Below are 17,783 nucleotides of genomic sequence, written 5' to 3' on the forward strand. Positions count from 1 at the left end.
GGTCACACAACTGGAGCACTGCCATGGAGGGCTATGTGCTCTTTAGGAAGGACAGGCTGGGAAGGCAAGGTAAGGTGGTGGAGTTGCTCTTTATGTGAGAGAGCAACAGGAATGCATGGAGCTCAACCTGGGGGTGGATGATGAGCGAGTTGAGAGCTTGTGGGTAAGGGTTAAAGGACAGGCTAACATGGAAGACGCTGTGGTGGGTGTCTGCTACAGGCCACCTGACCAGGATGAGGAGGTTAATGAGGCCTTCTTTAGTCAGCTGGATGTTGCCTCACAGTCACAGGCCCTGGTTCTCATGGGGGACTTCAGCTACAGCAACATCAACTGGAAGGACAGCACAGCCAGACACAAACAGTCATGGAGGTTCCTGCAGTGCATCGATGATATTTTGATGCAGGTTGTGGAGGAGCCAACAACAAGAGGTGGGCTACTGGACCTTGTGCTAACAAACAGAGAGGGACTTGGAGATGTGAAGGTGGGGGGTAGCCTTGGTTGCGATGACCATGAGTTGGTGGAGTTCAGGATTGAATGAGGAGGAGGCAGGGCTGTAAGTAGCCTTGCAACCATGGACTTCAGGAGGGCCAACTTTAGCCTCTTCAGAGATCTCCTCAGAAGAATCCCATGGGCTAGAGCTCTAGGAGAAAGGGGGGGCCCAAGAGAGCTGGTTAGTTTTCAAGCAGCACTTCCTCCATGACCAGCAACAGTGCATCCCTGTGTGTAAGAAGCCAGGCAGAGGGGCAAGAGACCTGCGTGGATGAGCCGGGAGCTTGTGGCAATGCTCAAGCAGAAGGCAGCAGTATACAGAGTGTGGAAAAAGGACAGGCCCTCTGGGAGAAATACAGGAACCTAGTCAGGGAATGCAGAGATGCAACAAGGAAAGCTAAGGCACATTTGGAACAATCTGGCAAGGGATGTTAAAAATAAAAAAACTTCAAATATATTAACAGCAAAAGGAAGATAGGGTGGGTCCGCTGGTGAACAGGGTAGGGACCCTGGTTGCAAATAACACAGAAAAAGCAGAGTTGCTGAATGCCTTCTTTGCTTTGGTGTTTACCAAGGGCAGCCCTTTAGAGTCCCAGGCCTGAGGGACAAGAGAAGAAGCCTGGAAAGAGGAAGACTCGCCCTGGGTAGAGGAAGGTTGGGTCAGAGAGCACCTAAGGAAACTCGATACCCATAAATCCATGGGCCCTGATGGGATGCACTGCAGAGTTGTAGATCATTTATTTGTAAGACCCTGTCTTTGGCTTTCTTCATTAGATTCTCTACTTTGGCCTGCCCCTCCAAGGAGGGAGCTCCTCAGTGGCTGTGGGAACACAAGTTTACCTAAGAAAATTCTTGTTTGTTCCAGAACCTACACAGACAAGTAGCAGCTCTACTCCTTGAAGTTACTACAGCAGCAGAAATCCTTAGTTTTCATATGAGAGAATTCTTAAGACTGCTTCCAAGTTAGAATGACACATTATAGAATCCCCTTACCTAAGCTATAGCCTCTATTTTTTGTAGAGAATATCCTCAAATATCCCCTACATTATTGATAAAATAAGGCTATAACAAGGCTCTCTAGTTTGTCTGTATAAGTGCTGCCCATAAAAAAAAAATCACTGAGAAACAATGTCTTAAGCTGGTCAAGAGCTCAAGCAAGTCAAATTTCTGCTGTTAACTTGGCCCTGTCGCAAGCCCTGAATTGGTTTTCTTTAGATTCAGAGCACTGTGAAAGCCTCCCAGCTGTGCCAGCACTTACCCTCTTTTGGCTTATAGCAACCAACAAACCAGATCCTTCATAGCAGCTGTGTTGCTGGTTATAGCATTCACCTAACAGAGCTCTTGGAGAAGTTACACCTATCCTTTTCTGAAGGCAACACTCCCAACAGCTGGCCAGCTCTGCAGGAGCTATCAACAGTAATGCAAGTACACACATGGGCAAGGAAAATGAGCAAGGCAATTGGTTCACCTGGTAAACAAACACCTTGTAGGAACATCCTTAGCCACAGGCTCCACACATATTACATAAAAGGCCTTTCAGATTTGTTAAACATGAGCTGCAGTCTTGCAGAATTCCCATGCAGACAGAGCTCTGAATCACAAATAGCTTAAAATTCTTAATAACAAACATTTACAGAAGAGCACAGGGACTGCTGAGCATCCGAGAGCAACTAATGAAAATCCCAGATAGCCCTAGTTGTGAACGCACCAAGCATCAGAGAGGCTAAGACCATGAGAACCAGATGGCCTCTTCACAGGCCTCTCACCACAGTCAGCAATTCCAAAGAAACAAAGCAAGGGAAGATCAGCAATCTCAGACAGACACAGCCAAGTTCACTCTGCTGCTGCCATAAACCTATTAGAGTAGACACTCTGGCAGATACAAGATCCCCTTTTACTCAAATAAAAATATCCTACCTATAGTGAGACACCACACAGAAGCTCCAAAAACAGAGTTACATTCTAAAGAGAAGAGCAGCTTCTTGCACAGCTGCTATTAATACTCATTAGCAAAGCTGCAGGCTTGAGTGGCAGGCAGTACTGGCCAATAGGAAGCCCAGGGAGCTAATGACCGTTAAAGGTGTGAACACACCCACAGGTGGGCACGTGGCCCAGGAATGCTCGTCAGTGGCCAGGGAGGCCTGTGGACGTTCTTCAGGTCACTTCCTTGTTTCTTTGTCAGTGCTGGTGAAAGAAATCTCAGATTATAACACCTCTTTCATCAACTGAGAGGTCAATAAAAAAATGAGGCTACCATAGCTCAGAGCACATAGCTTGTTTGTTGCATCAGGGTACTTTTTCAGCAGCTGTTCCCCAGGCCTTGGGAATCCTGTGTTACAAGTGATACACACAGGTTTTCCTGCTGACTGAACTAGAAGCTGGGTTTCCATATTGCTGCTGTCTGTTTTGTTTAGACAGTAAAATGAATGATATGAAGAAGGAGTTTGTGCTGTTAAAGCAGAGTTTAAATGTAGTTCTGAAGAAGGGGAGCAGAAAAGCTCTTGTTTCTTCCTTTAACTTACCAGAGGTGTAAGGCCCTGTTTCACATTTCTTATTTCACTTGTGATACATGAATAACTTGTGAAGGTGTCATCAGCCAGAAATATTTGCATCCAAATTCCAAATTAATCTAGTGACTCAGACTCAGTATCTCAAATTTAGAGCAGTTTCTGATTTCTCATGTGAGGTGATCATTTTAAAACCCCAAATCAAACTGAACAGTAGGCCCAGACTAGTGCAGTGACATTTATCTCTTGCTTCCTTAGAGCTTCAGCAGCTGCTGTGAGCTCTGCTAATTTCCAGGAATTTATGGATGTTGCAGGTCAGACACGCCAGTGCGACTGGTTCAGGGTTGCCACAGATTTTGCCAAAACTTTCTTTGATAATGCCGATAACTAAGACTACTTGGATATCTAGGGTCGAGGCAAGTCTAATTCTTAATTTACAAATCTGAGATCTGTTTCTTGGCTAATTTTTGTATCTGAGATACACCTTATATTAAAAAAAAAAAAAAAAAAAAAAAAAAGGCCAGCATCAAGAAAAGGACAGCATTTCAAAATTATGAAGACTTCTTCCTCCAAACCCTTTATCCATTGGATTATTGATTTTAAAAACTTTGTTTTCTAAGTTGCTTTCCCTGCTCCTTAGAAAATTTGCCTTTTTTTTTTTCAATTTAAAAGCATTACTAAGTTTTCCTAAAAATACTGTCAAGCAAGTTGTAGTACCCAGGATTTGATTGTCGAAACATGGTTAGTAATGAGATTCTAATTAGATTGTGATAGTTAAGCCCGGTGTGAAAAGGGTCAGTCTCTTAATCCTGTTAGCCTTTGACGAGATACAGAGTGACTTTTTCCTCCTTACAGACCCTGCACTGAGCCACTTCTCTTTAACTAGATTGCAACATTAAATGTAACTCGATAAAATGTTGGCACTTTGTGCTGTATTAAGTATAGAATCACACACAAAATTTATTCATTTTGTAACCCCAACAACACTGGCTTGCAGTATGAAAAAGGGCATCCCACATGTACATCTCCTAGAATAAACTCTTGGCATCATCACAGATGTCCAATTAAACAAGCACTGTGAATTCTAACAAGATTTTATTCTCTCTCTAGACTTCAACTGCAGAGGCAAATTTGCACAAAAACAAAACAAAACAAAAACAAAAAAAACCCAAAACCTACCTCTAACTTCTGACTCCCAATGAGTTTACTCTGACTTGCTGCTTTTCTGTAGGCCAGAAATAACAGGTAAAGAGCATTTCTTTCTCACTTGTACTATAATTGCTACTCTAACCTCATGCAAAGTGAAGCCGGCAGGAAAATGAGCAATACTCCTGGTGTTAGGGAAAAGCAAAGGGAAAGAGGGAGTTTGGGGATAAAAATATGTAGCCTAGAGGATGTGTGGGCTAAAGCTTAAAAATTGCTATTCTTCTTTCACATTTCTCTGCTTTCCCTGATCCCAAATACTAACCTCTCAGTCATGGTTTTCAACCATTTTTCATGTTTATTCATGGACATCAAAAAGCTGGTATGTTCTTTAGAACAAAGGTTAGAACATAAATTAATCTCTCTGATTTTGCATAGAAGTTTATATCCATGGGGTCAAGGAGTCTTCAAAGTGAAAAGAGCTCTCTAAACATTAAAGAAAGAATAACCTACTTTCTGCAAAGTTGCTATTCTGTGCTGCGAAGCACCCAGTGTAGGCTGGCTAGGAAGGCCAAGGAATGGAAGGCATGAACTGGCAGAAGATGCAAATACCAGATTCAGATTTAGCTGTAGCGGAATGTTTCACTTTCAAGAAAACAGTGCATATTTTCAGCATGTGTTCTTAATGTGTATGACCTGGTTTTGCGGGTGCTGTGCTCCCCCAATACTGTTTATCCAATTATGTGTGTTTTATGGCGGTTTGCATTCGTCATTGAAATAACAGCTTCCAGAAAGAAAAAAGCTGGATGGCGTGTTCTGTCCTCAAAAACAAGAAGTGAAAGATGCCTGTTTAAATCTGAAAGGAATGGGAAATAAGCTGAGCCTACATAAGAGACAGAGTGGAGGCAGGAGGAAACATAAACTCTCCACTCTCCAACTTTTTCTTTTCAGCGGTGTCTGTTTCAGTGGGTCTCTCCAGTAAGCCCTTCTGAAGTGAGAAATATCTCCATAAACGCAGGCAAGTTGTTGAAAATTGTAATGAATGGAGCACAGCTAAGCACAGTAACGAAAAAGAGAGCTGAAGCCATTCCAACAAGACTAGAGTTGTGCTAGCTTCAAGTCCCTAAACAATAAACAGGGCCGTGCTTCACCCCAGCACAGCTGGCCTCTGAGGAAGCTAATTGTGCTTGTCCTTGAAAGAGAAAAGAGCAGATAAGCCACAAAGAGTTGTGTTGTGGGAACAGCTTGTATGGACTCTGGTGAAGGACATGGACATGAAAGGAGTCAACTAAAAATACATTTAATACTGAGCTTAGCCAGCTTATTTTGATGAGGACTATTTACATATTCCACTTAGATCTTTAATGCTTCTGTGGTGAATTTCTTTTGTTTTTTTTTTTTTTAAGTCTCAACAATTATTTCTTTATGACTGCTGTTTTTTATCTAATAGAAACCAATTCAAGGTACTTAATCATAGTTGTAGATTTAAAAGCAGAAACCAGATTCATTGTTATACTTAGGAAATTGTTTCGGATGAAATGTGTAACAACAAAATCCTATGTGTTCAGCTACATAAAGAGGACAACAGTTTTTGCAAAGTACTTGATTCATATGGCTTCCTACATATATTGTCTTGAATTTAGAATTTGTGCCTCTCAGTTTTGAGCTGTAATTCTTAAAATCCTTACTGTTGTTTACTAGTCTGCACAATAGAAATATTCTTGCACTAAGTATGAAAAACAGCACTTGGTAAAAGGTGTTCAGTCAGCTTTTGTGTTTTTGTTTGCTAAGGAGGAGAGCTTTCTTAAAGCATCTTTTTTCTGAAATGTAAGCACTTGGGTCAGGTTGGAAGAAGAAATTATCTCCACTAGGGTTCACTGCCCAGTGCCTCCTGCAGCAAGGACAGGTCAACTCCGACTTGCAGAAGTCTGGAGAAGGTTCTCCTCAAGCTCCTGCTGAGCGCGCAGCATGTTCCCCACACCATGAAAGCTATGGTTCAAGTTGCTGCACGCGTTGTATTTGAACCTTGGAGATTGCCTTATATCCTTATATCTGGAGGTAGGGACAGTATGGTGTCTTCCTGGTGGGTTTTTTTTTTTTTTTTTTTTGGTGAGGGAAGAGGGTGTGGAAGGAGAGCACCTCCTGGGCTGCAGCTGACAGGCAAAGTACAACGTGAATTGTGTATTTTGGGCCAACCTGTAAGTGCATCTTGCATCCGATGCAGAAGCTTAATCAGCATAATATGGCACTGCTGCCAAAAGGCATGGTCCCTTCACCCCCAACAACCGTTTGCACTGCCGCCACCTTGCAGGCATTAGTCTGGTCTTAATAAAACTAACTCGGCTTCTGAAAATGCTTGGTCATCTGCTCTGAATCGCTGCATGGCCGCACAAGTGCCTGTGCCAGCACAAAGCAGCAGCAGGAGGACACCTGAGACAAGAGGAGACAGAAGTGAGCAGGCAGGACTGCCTTTCAGGGGCAGCGAGAAGTTATGTGATTGAAAACTGCTAACGAAATTCCCTGGATCTGTGAGAAGAGCCCTGGGCAAGACAAATGGCTGCCTCTCTGGCACTAGAAACATAGACTCCTCCGGGGTTAGGTGAAAGGAAACAGGTCTAAACCCTGGATTACCAATGCTGATGTACAGATACTACATTACTGATGCTGCCAGTGAACACCAGGCTGTCACTAGTGGGGTGGCCACAGACCTTGTCCCTACGTGGTGTCAAGTACTGGCCGTTGTCCTCGGCAACACACGAGATGGCACAGGAACTAAAGGGACAACCTTGGCCAAAGCCCTGGGCAGCAGCTGAGCCAGGGCGTCTCCTCTTGCCACTCAGCCTTTTACCTCACAGTGTCCTCCTTGATGATCCTTTTGCTCATCTCTCCCTCAGATGTGCCCACCTAAGTGTCCTGCGGCTCCAGCAGCAGCACAGGCTGCCTCAGGAGCTGGGGAAGCCACGCAGGCTGCGGGAGCCAGCCAGGCCGCAGCGCCTGCGTGGGCGGCCACATGGCGCTCGGCGGCGAGAGCCCGGCCTTGCTTCCAGGCTGTAGGGACAGTTATTTTGGTCAGATGTTGCCAACCCCAGGATCGTTCAGTCTGTAGGCCAGTGGCAGGGGGCATTGCGTCCAAGTTGCCTGCAGTAGGGAATGTGACTGTTAGGGAGAAATTTCTTCAAAAACTACGTCACTGCCTAGACCATGCTGTGGTTCTTACTGCTGTCTGATGTGGCAAACACAGAGTGACGTGGCACGTCTCACCAGGGAAAAACAGCACTTGGTGTTGGCAGGATCTGCCTCCCACCTGGGCCAGCGGCTCCTCCGGTCTGGAAAGGGAACTTTTGACCCCAGGACACAGCACGAGGCATTTCCTTCTTTCCCGAGGGAACTACTGAAGAAGCCAACATCACTGTGGCTGACGCAGGGGAGAAAATGAGACAGGAGATGAGGAGAAAGATGTATTGTTTAAATGGAAATTTTTTCATTTACCACATTTCACTTGCTATCAGTGCATCTACAATGCAAAGAAATATGGTTTATAGAGTAGCATCAAAAATTACCACTCAACATTAATTTACAAATAACCTGGGAAACTGCCGTGGTATTTCCTCAATCTAAGGAACCACCAAATGAGGCATCTTAGTGCCCTCTGGTGGACTTTAGGCTCCAAAGCAAAACATATTCCACAGAACATTTTAACACTGTGAGCGCTAAACTAAAATAGGAGAGTAACATACTGCTCCCTATACAAACGTCTTACATTGGAGCCTATTTAATCCTATATGTCACACAGTATGCTTAATTATTCATCTACGTTGCACTGAGTTACCTCTGAAAACCCAGTCTAATAGAAGGATGTTCTAACGCTGATGTTGAAAACCTAATAAAGGCCCCAGAAGATTATTTAGTCAGGCAGTAGGTGGCACTGAAATCCTGCTAAGAGGTGGAATTGTCACCAAAATGCATCACGTTTCATGAGGAGTAAGTGTATGTATTTGTCAGAGTGCTCATATTAGACATGTACATGTGGTAAAGGGAATACACTCTCATAGTTGGACCTGCAGAAGACTGAGAAATAAGATTTAATAAACAATACTATTCTTATAAAAATATTTAGGAGTGTTAACTGTCATGATTGTTCTAGACTTGCACACCACTGCTCAGTCCTTGGTGTTAATAAAAATAAGCACAATTCTTTACAAATAGTGTACTATTTATAAATAAAAAAAGCTGTATTTTTTCCCTTTCTTTTAAATGGTCAATGAAGTGCATTGTGCTTTTCAAAGTTTATCCATTACGCAACATTCAACATGTCTTCTGCAGGTGAGACAAGGAAGAGGGGAAAAAGGTGGAGTTGTCAACAGCATTTATTTATTATTATTTTGTTCTTACACAAGATGAAAGATCTGGCCAGTTTTTCAGATTCCTGCCTTACAGCACTGTTATCATTAATGAGGAATATTATCACAACAGGCAAGACTGTATATGTCAAGTATATGTCTGTGAAGTCAACTGCTTGAGAGCAAGCTTGTTGTCCGTTAAGTTAGATGGGGAAAAAACACCTGCAGTGCCAGCCTCTGTGTTCCAAATACACCAAATAGTAAGAACACATGCATCAGAAAATGCCTCAGTCCCATCTTGCTTCCCACACTTCTAATCGACCCCAGAGAGGGGAGCTCGGAATTATCTGTTACAGGGGACTACTGCTTTCCCCTGCAGCGCTGGAAAGCAGGAGAGGATGACAATTTCATACAAATACGTACAGGTGAGGCAGCTCTTGCTAAACAGGGTGGTAGCTCCAGAGCCCGGAGATTCACCTCACCCAGGTCCAACGTGGGGCTGCGCTCAGGCTGGCACCGGCACCTCCGCAGGGCAGAAGTGGGGCCGCGAGGGGGAGCGGGGCAGCCCTGCCCGCGCTGCCGTCCGGCGCTCAGGTCACAGCAGCTCTGCACAGCGACCGCCACAGCCTCTATTCCCGCGTAATCCACCACAGCACACAGAGCGGAGAATAGGTTCAGACTGTATGCAACCTTTTATTGAAAAAATACGAATGTTCTGTACATAAAGTACAACTCAATGGGCTTGATAAAATCTCCGGAGACTTATTGGTTAATAAAAGGTCTTCTGTTCTTCTTTTTCCTCTACGGACATAAAGCATACAATGAAGCAGCAGGTCCCCCGTATTGTGCACGTGCAGTCCCATCGCTGTGTGCAGCTCTACACACTGGACTCCAGCATGCTCAATGTACTTGGATGGATGGTCTGCAAGAAATTTAAAGCATGGAAGAACTGCACAGGCCTGGTCCTTCAATCCACTGATGATTCAAAATTTATTATGAAATCTCTGTAGTTCTGCATCTGCGTATCCAATATTTCTGACAAATAAATACAAAAATAAATAGGGATCTGGCCTCACAGAACCTCAAGTCTCAGAAGCAACAGAGTTTGTAGCAAGCTACATACATAATTTCAACTATATCAACATAATTTATTTAAATCTCTATCAATAAAGGTATTAAAAGTATAAATTCTTAATCCAATACTGAGAGTTTAGTTCTGGAAATAAACCCAGAAAAACAAAAGCTTTTCAGCCCTCTCTTACAATTTAGTGTGCTTTTTTAGAAAATGCTTTATAGCTGAACTTCAGCAGAAACTAGCTGCTATATAATGTAATTCTATCCCCCAAACCTAATATAAAAAGCTTTTAAAATCTTTTTACAGTAACTGACTTTCATGTCCTAACTTTACATACAGTTACTAAAAATACTGCACATAGCAGTGTTGTCTAAAAAGAGGTTTAGTGTTAAAACTACATGCACAAATGCCAGAGTACCAAAGCAGAAACTAAATAACATGGCAGATTCACAATTAACTTGTGTTGCTAATTGGATGGTGTAGCAATACTGCAGTCTCAAAGATATGTATGTTGCAGATGGAAAGACAATGAATAGGACTGGATGAGGAGAAAGTTAGGCAAAAACCTTTTTTTCTTCTCCATTTAAAACTGGAATGTCCTTTATCACCAAGAAGAAGTGTTAGGAGCTCGTACAATCATCACAATCAGGAGTAAATCGTGATAACTTCTCGGCCGCCTCCTCTAACAAGCAAGACTCTCTCCAAGCCCTCAGTCAAGACTTCAAGGAACTCCATGTCTGTGTCAGTAAAGTTAAGGACAAAGGTAAAGATAACACCAAATACATAACCCCTGCCTTTTTTTTTTCTCCAGCTACTAGGATAAACTATTTGTAGTTAAAACATTTAAAAATATTTATGTTGCAAAATAGATGAGTTTAAAATGTACTGCTTGACTAAATTTGAAACATCTGATATCCATCTTTGTAAACAGATATAAATATGAATTTAACAGGTAGTGATGGTATAGGACTGCTGAGAGGAGTTTTTAAGTGTATCAAACTTCTCACTGTATTCAGAAATGTTATACTACTAAATTTATTTTAATACACTTAAAATTGCTATGTGACTCAAAGTTTTTACCATTTTATATAAAATATTAAACCTCTGATTGACTATTTAAAAGAGAAATTGCTCACTTCTGAGCAGCTTCTCAGGTGTGGGGAGGGAGAGGCAGGAATGGAATCACATGGCAAGTCAGCCTGGGTCCCACACGCTTCCTCTCTTCCACGTGAAGACAGTTCCATGGGAACAGGCGGCCACACAGCTAAACGCTCCCAGCTGCCCTTCACAAATGTCTGGGTTTTGGTCACGGTAGCCCAGGATACAGCATCCCCACCCAAAGCCACCCCTAGCCTTGGGAAGCTCCCTGGCCTGTAGCAGTTGTGGCCCCCTCTGCCCCCAGTGTTGAGGCCCCTTCGGCCAGTCGGCTGCTGGGTCACAGCCGTTAACTGCTACCACCTCCTGCCAGACTTGGGAGGGAACAGCCATCCCTTGGGCTGTGATTTAAGGCCAGTGACTTGTGTAATGTTTTTGGCACAGCTTAATGCAAGGTCTGACAGTTTAACAGCACAACCCAAGGCTGAAAAGCAGCTGTGGACAGAACTGCCACACCAGCACACTCACCAGATCACAACCCTCAGCTCTGGCTTTGCTTGCACCCTGTGTCTACATGCCTAAATACTGTAGGTCGCACCGTTAGTCTTGGAGCAAAGCTCCCCGTTTCTGCTACGCGAGCCCACCCTTCAGGGCCTGCTGCTCACAGTGAGGCAGTCCCCAGCCCAGCATGCTGGCTGCAGTGAACACTTTCTCACCGGTCTCCTACACCCACTGCTGAGAGTTGCCAAAATCAGCATTGTGAACCTCCTCTGCTGCAAGCAGGTGACCAACCTCTCCACGATGCTGTATTAGTGCAGCAATGTCTATGTTCCTTTCAGAACCAGCCTTCACTCCTGCCTTCAAAGCTGTTAAACAATTTGACAGGCTTTAACATTTCCTGTAATGGCAAAATACTTGCAAGTGAATTGTGTCATTGTCACCAAAGCCCTAGACTTACCCAGGACCTGGATAAATTAAATTGGAATCAGTAGGAATTTAGACAATGTTGTTTTACAATTTTTGCAAGATTTCCAGTACAATAAATCCAAATACATAGATTAAAGAAAGATCTTATATGTGAACCAGGCCTTCCTCAAAAGGATACAGTTTTCATCACCATCAGTATTCTTTGGAGGACCAGGCATGTTGAGGAGAACAAGTCTGGCATCATGGGACTTATTTACAATAACTTCATTGAGCTTCACCGCTGTGTGCATCCTTCGGACGTTAGACTGGTTCCTGTGGAAGAATCACATTCAGATTTCCTGTTCAGAAAAATATGCCTGCAGCCTCTGAAAACTAAATGATTAAAAAGTCATTAACAGCAAATCTTAAATCTCCCAATCCTCTATTCAATGTCAATTCAACATACAATAACACAGCAAAGACACAAGAGATATCTTGTACAGCTCTTGGGCTAAGGCTAGTCCATCCTGGAGTCAGGTCTTCAGATTTCCAAGTTAAAATACCCTTCAAGGGGGGCATTTTATACAGATCATGCGGTCTTGCACAAGAAGTGAGAACCCATCTGCACACTGACAAGGGACACCTGTGGCTGCAGAGCCTTCACTCCACCGACCACCCACTGCTCAGGACTGGTCCCACTAAACTCCCAGAGACGTCGCAGCACCGAGCAGGAAGCTGGGAGCGTTAGGCTGCACCCACACTTTTCACAAGGGCACTTGTCCTTTCACGCCAAACAGCAGCTGACAGCTCCAGAGAAAGCTCAGTTTTTGTGGATGGGCAGGTTGGGGCGCAGCTCCGAAGGGTGGGAAGGGTGCCTGCTTGGGTCTTTTCTGGGATTTTACCCTTCAGTTGGGCACTAACCAGCCTCTTTGGCTGCCTGACACTTTGCAAGAGAAAACATGCATGATCTGAGCATCTTTGGAACCTCAGTCACGCTTTCAGATCTGAGCAGCCACTTGGTTCAGAAGTTATGGGAGAGAAGGGAATAGACGCAGCATGAACTCAGATGCCTCCCTTCCTTAGAAAACCAGGCTAAAAGAGGTACAGGATTATTCATTCAGATGCTATCATCACAAACGAACATCAATTCATGCAGGAACAGAACTGGAAAGTATCCTGGAGGGATTTTGAGATGGGGAATGTTCCCTTGGTACAGGAAAAAAAAAAATCAGTCATTATTTTGGTAGCTTAATTGGAAAAGCAAAATAGAAGTAGACTTAAAAGAAGAATAAATTCAATACATTAAAAACAGGTATCAAGTAGAACTGAGTTGAGCCTGAATCTGTAGTTTTGTTGAATCAATTATGAGTTAAAGCTGTTAATAACTTGACTTCTTTTCTGAATGTAGGTTTCTGATATTAGGTTTGCAAAGAAATAGTCTATCCATGCATAAAACAGAAGATGCAACAGTACGATTAATACTCCTAACACCACAGGTCATCCACTTTGATAAACTCTCTGTTATTTCATATTATGTTATCCAGAGCAAGGACATCTCCTGTCTTTACCACGTCAGCATCAAAAAGTCAGGGACAACACAGAGGTCACATTATTTTTACAGGAAGCAAGTAAGAAAACTGCACCAGAAACAACATACTGTTATAAACCATGTATAGTTTGGAAAAAGTAATTGAAAACTAGAGCTCTGGCATTCTCCAAAGTGACCTTTCAAACTGGCATCTCCCCAGTTATCTCAAGATGTCGGCTACAAGAAAGGATTTGCTTGGTGTCCAGAAATGGCCAGAAATAACAGTGTTGCAGAATTTGAGTTTCTCTAAATGAGTAAAGCTTCTAAACTTTATGCCCTGTTTTGCTTGAGAAAATAAGCTCAAATCTGTAATTCTGTTCTTTCCTGAACAAATTTTCCTGATTTGGTTCTTGCAACACAACTAGAAGAGTTATCCTGAGATGTTATTTATAATAACGTTTAGCTTTAGTGGCTAATCCTACTCCCTTCAAAAACATTGCTAAGATTTTGTTGAACTCTGACTCCTTTTCTATTCTTCCAGGGTTACATACAATTTTGCAGCTTTTAGTGGAGAAAATGAAATCTTCCCTCTTAGCCATCTTAATGAACTTCTAAGTTAAATAACAAACTTACAAGTTTTCCCACTCTCTGAAAGCATGGAAGAGGAAAAAGTAGAGGTAGTTAACACCAAATTCAGCAGAATTTCTACAGTATATAAACTATGTCTGATTCATCCTAGAAGAGACTGGAACTCACTGGTTTATAAGTAATAAGCCACCTGGAACTTTGCCAGGTATGCAAAGCTGACTGTGAGGGGGCTCTTGATGCAAGATCAAAGATGTCACGGGAGATTTGTGGAAACAGAACCACATACAGTGCTTCACTTGCAGCTATTTGAGGGACACACACATGGTACTACTAAGGTTGCTGTTAGATGTCAGGGCTCCTACAACAGTGAGTCTGTCTTGGATAATTTTCTCACACACATGTATCCCATCCCCAGTCATTCACCATCTCCACTTCTAACAGATGCCACCAGCCTTTTCTTGCTGCATTAGACATCTGCACTTCACTGCCTTTTCAAACACGTGTTTTGTTGAGGTTCTGGGGAGAGGGAGGGTTATAATACAATTTAACAGCTCCAGTTTAGAACTTGACTATACTAAGTATTGAGGCATTTGTGTTGCATGTAAAGGAGGTTGGTAAGTCCTCGGGAGGCTAACGCTGCCCTTTCAGTAGTCAGGTCTCAGGCACAGTGTGCAACCCTAAAGCACAGATCAGGGAGGAAAAAATTAAGAGCGCAGCACAGTGAGACTTTCAGGAGGCGCAAGGTGTTGACTCTGACAAGACTCACGGCTTAATGCTGATCAGGTCTCTGAAGCTCCCCACAGCACTGCCTCGGTTCCGCTTCTCAGAGTCACATTTTTCCTTCGTCCAGGTCATCTGGATGTTCTCAGGAACTGGCTCCGTCTCATCTTCTTCATCCGAGTACAAGCTCTCCAGACGTGCTATGGAGTGTCTGTCCTTGACCAGCTGGGCCTAAAGAGCATATGCATGACAATGTGTACTTGGACATTTATTTAACCACCTGTAGTTCCTTTTAGGCAATGGAAGGCTTTTTGTTCCGTTGTATCCTTTATTTTTACCATCATTTTAGCACGTAGGGCAGCTCAGATACCAAACATCTGGCCTAGACAGCAACTTTAGCTACAAAGCCGAGTTCAAACCATTTTGATGGGTGTGAGCCATGTCGAATTTGGACTAACAGAGGCTGAGTCTATACTAGGAGAAAGAGACTGTGCGTCTCTCATCAGGAGACAGCCTGCAACAAAACACAAGTCTAACCCAAAACTGATGACAAAAAAAAGTTTGACACGTACAAAAATAAGCCACAGCCTGGACCTGTCATAGCTAAGTGTCCTAGCAGTCTAAGCTTGAATGAAACTTGCAGAAGATAAACAGGATATACTATAATTGAAACAAAACACCGGATATCCCACATAAAACCAAAACAAGGTCAAAAAAGGGTTGAGACTTGTATTCTGACGTCTCTGAGCATCATCCACACTGCAAAGGGAAGGCACAGATCATTCCCACAGCTTACATACTGCTGTTATTTCCCCTCAAACGCGTATGGCTTCGCAAGTATAGCCAGGCTTTCCAGTGACTATACACAGCTTTTGGACACGACAACTGAAAAAAAATAAATGAAAGCTACAAAAAAGACATTTCTTACAGCTCTAGAACAGAGGAGTTAAATTCAAGAAGCAGCTATATAAAACACTACCAGGAAGGCATTTTGTTTCTCCTCCCTCAGCAATGCACAGCAACCAACCACAAATGACATACCTCCCTTTCCCTCTCTGTTTTTGTCAGCCTCATTTGCCTCAGCATCTGAGATCTCTGCTCCATCATAAGAGTTCGCTCATAGGTATATGCTGAGATATCACTATTGTGCTGTAGAAATAAGGAAGATATTACTCTCATAATCAAGTGATAAGCAAATACTGCCATTTGCCCCATAAAGTAAAAAACAGGTTCAGTCTCTTACCATTTCTACCACTTCTACCTCTGCCTCTATTCGGAGTTGATAGAGGAAAGTAGCCAAGTCCTTTTTCATCTGTATGCTGTTGTCATCCATCTGGGCTACAGTAAAAATTCTCATTTTGCATTTTCTCCAAACCTAGTGAGGAAACACAAGCTCTTCAGACACTTGGGCAATAACTTTTTGCTCTACAAAAGGGAACCTTTCCAATAAAACCCACGATTGTTTATCAACATAGGCTCCACCACTGGGATATATTTCTTCACAGTGACATACATAGGGGAAGGTAACAACAAATATGCTTTTTCTATCTCCTTACTTTGTGCTGTTTGAGTAGAAAAGGAAGCAACATCAACATGCCTCCATCATGCACAATCCACCACACATCAATGTTGCCTTCATTGTAACGCTCATGATTGCTAGGGTAGAAAGACACGTTTTTGGGAACCAATAAGGCCAAATGAGCTGCAGTTGTGCAACGAACAGTACCTGCCAAAAAGAACAACAAACAGTTACCTCCAATGCTGCAAGAAGGATCTACAGTAGAAGAGGTACTCATTGAGCAAACACCAAAGAACCACAAAAGCTGTTGCTTATACAAAGAAAAGTGAGTACAGCAAGGCTTGCAGAGACTGCTCTGACCTAATGACACAGGATAAAAAAGACTTTCAGGAATACAAGCCCTGCTTCAGGTCTGAAATAAAAGCAGTGATCTTCCAAGTCACATACAAGGAGAAAGCATCTGATCAGTTCTAATTTGACTGCATTATAGCTGCAGTGTATTTAATCGAAATAGTTGGACCATCTGAGACTTTGCAGGAAGGAGGGAATGCAAGGAGAGTGTTAGCTCCAACAATAGAGAGGGATAATTTAACACCTGTGAAAAGACAGGGGTTATCTGGGAAAGAAGTTATAGTTTGTCAAAAAACAGTATGTCCCAAGTCCATTACTTTTAAGTACGTATGATAGAGAGAAGAATTTTATCTGCTAGCTTAATCTTTAGAAATAAGAGTCTTTCATAGGTCTCCTTATTCAAGAAAAGTGATATTTCAAACAGAATTTTGTGAGAAATCATTTACTGCTGAGAGGATTTGCTGGTTGCTTTGCCTGAAAGCACAGCTATATTTCTCTCCTCTGTTTTCAACCATATCCGCTGGAATCATGAGAGATATTTTCTTTCCTCTATGAAACTTGCTTCAACTCCTGCATTTACTCCCTTTGCAATATAGGTATAATGCCCCTAGATTTCTACATCTGTTAAAAAACACTAGCAATGGCACAAATTGATCAGGTTGCATATATTTTCTAAGGCTTAACTTTTCTAACTAGAGCATAAGTTCATGAACAAGAGAGGAATGTACAAGCAGTATAAAACAAAAAATATTTCGCAGAGATTCTGTTAAAATCCCACCGTGTGTACTGTACGTAGTGAAGACATTTGATCACACAAAGCACTCTGAACTAACCTATAAATGTTTTCCATGACCTTGGATCTTCACTTTGCCTCCAGCCATACGGCCATCCCAAAACCACGGTGTTGTGTTTCATGCCACCTAGTCCACAGGACTGAATCAAGTGGGCAATTCCTTCTCGAACTTTATTGGCCACAACTACTTGACAAAATCCTTTCACCTTCTCAATGTCCATCATATTCTTAATAGTCTGGAAGATAGACAAGGTAAAAATTCACAATCAAGCTTTTCTACATCATTTGACTACAGTGTAAAACCCTGATTCACAAGTGAAAAGCATTTTAAGGCAGAGTTCTCCTCCCTTATTTTCTTTAAAAAAAAAAAAGAAAAAGAAAAAAGAAGCGACGATGCTCATAATTGTATATCGCATTTGTTTAAAATATACATAGCTCCTTTCCATGCATAATTATTTATTTTAAAAAATTAGGATTAAGAATTTTTACTTGTTTGTGCTACAATCCCTTATTTTTAACAACAGCAGTTGTTAGGAAGATCAATAATTGCTTTATTTTCTCATCCTAGAACCACTTTTTTAAATCTGAGGTTAGTTATTTTCGCTTGGATTCCTTTTATCAGATTCCCACGTACAACTTGCAGTCTTATTATATTCATTTTACATATATAAGCACCAAAACCCCACATCTATCAATAACACCATGCTTTGTTTAAAAACAAACAAACTC

General features: G+C 42.4%; 1 protein-coding gene across 5 annotated transcripts in view; it reads right to left on the reverse strand.

Moving 5' to 3' along the window:
- Positions 1-9,152: 9,152 nt before the first annotated feature.
- SLC12A4 (solute carrier family 12 member 4) overlaps positions 9,153-17,783 on the reverse strand; it is a 39,969-nt gene continuing 31,338 nt past the window's right edge. The window contains exons 18-25 of one of the 5 annotated variants that reach the window (XR_015913718.1): positions 17,095-17,290; positions 15,948-16,117; positions 15,635-15,766; positions 15,433-15,540; positions 14,438-14,622; positions 11,755-11,888; positions 10,121-10,291; positions 9,153-9,401 (exon numbers count right to left, since the gene is read on the reverse strand). Coding sequence is in view for 3 of the 5 variants with exons in the window: in XM_088530895.1 (XP_088387021.1) it covers positions 10,200-10,291; positions 11,755-11,888; positions 14,438-14,622; positions 15,433-15,540; positions 15,635-15,766; positions 15,948-16,117; positions 17,095-17,290 (1,017 nt within the window). In the remaining 2 variants the exon portion in view is untranslated. Of the gene's footprint in view, positions 10,292-11,754; positions 11,889-14,437; positions 14,623-15,432; positions 15,541-15,634; positions 15,767-15,947; positions 16,118-17,094; positions 17,291-17,783 lie in introns of all 5 variants that reach the window. The other 4 variants (XR_015913717.1, XM_088530895.1, XM_088530894.1 and 1 more) reach the window with 4 other exon arrangements.

The sequence above is a fragment of the Tinamus guttatus genome, unplaced genomic scaffold (assembly GCF_059628265.1).
Source record: "Tinamus guttatus ecotype Peru unplaced genomic scaffold, ASM5962826v1 Tinamus_guttatus_pri_ptg000389l, whole genome shotgun sequence".
NCBI classification, from domain to species: domain Eukaryota; kingdom Metazoa; phylum Chordata; class Aves; order Tinamiformes; family Tinamidae; genus Tinamus; species Tinamus guttatus.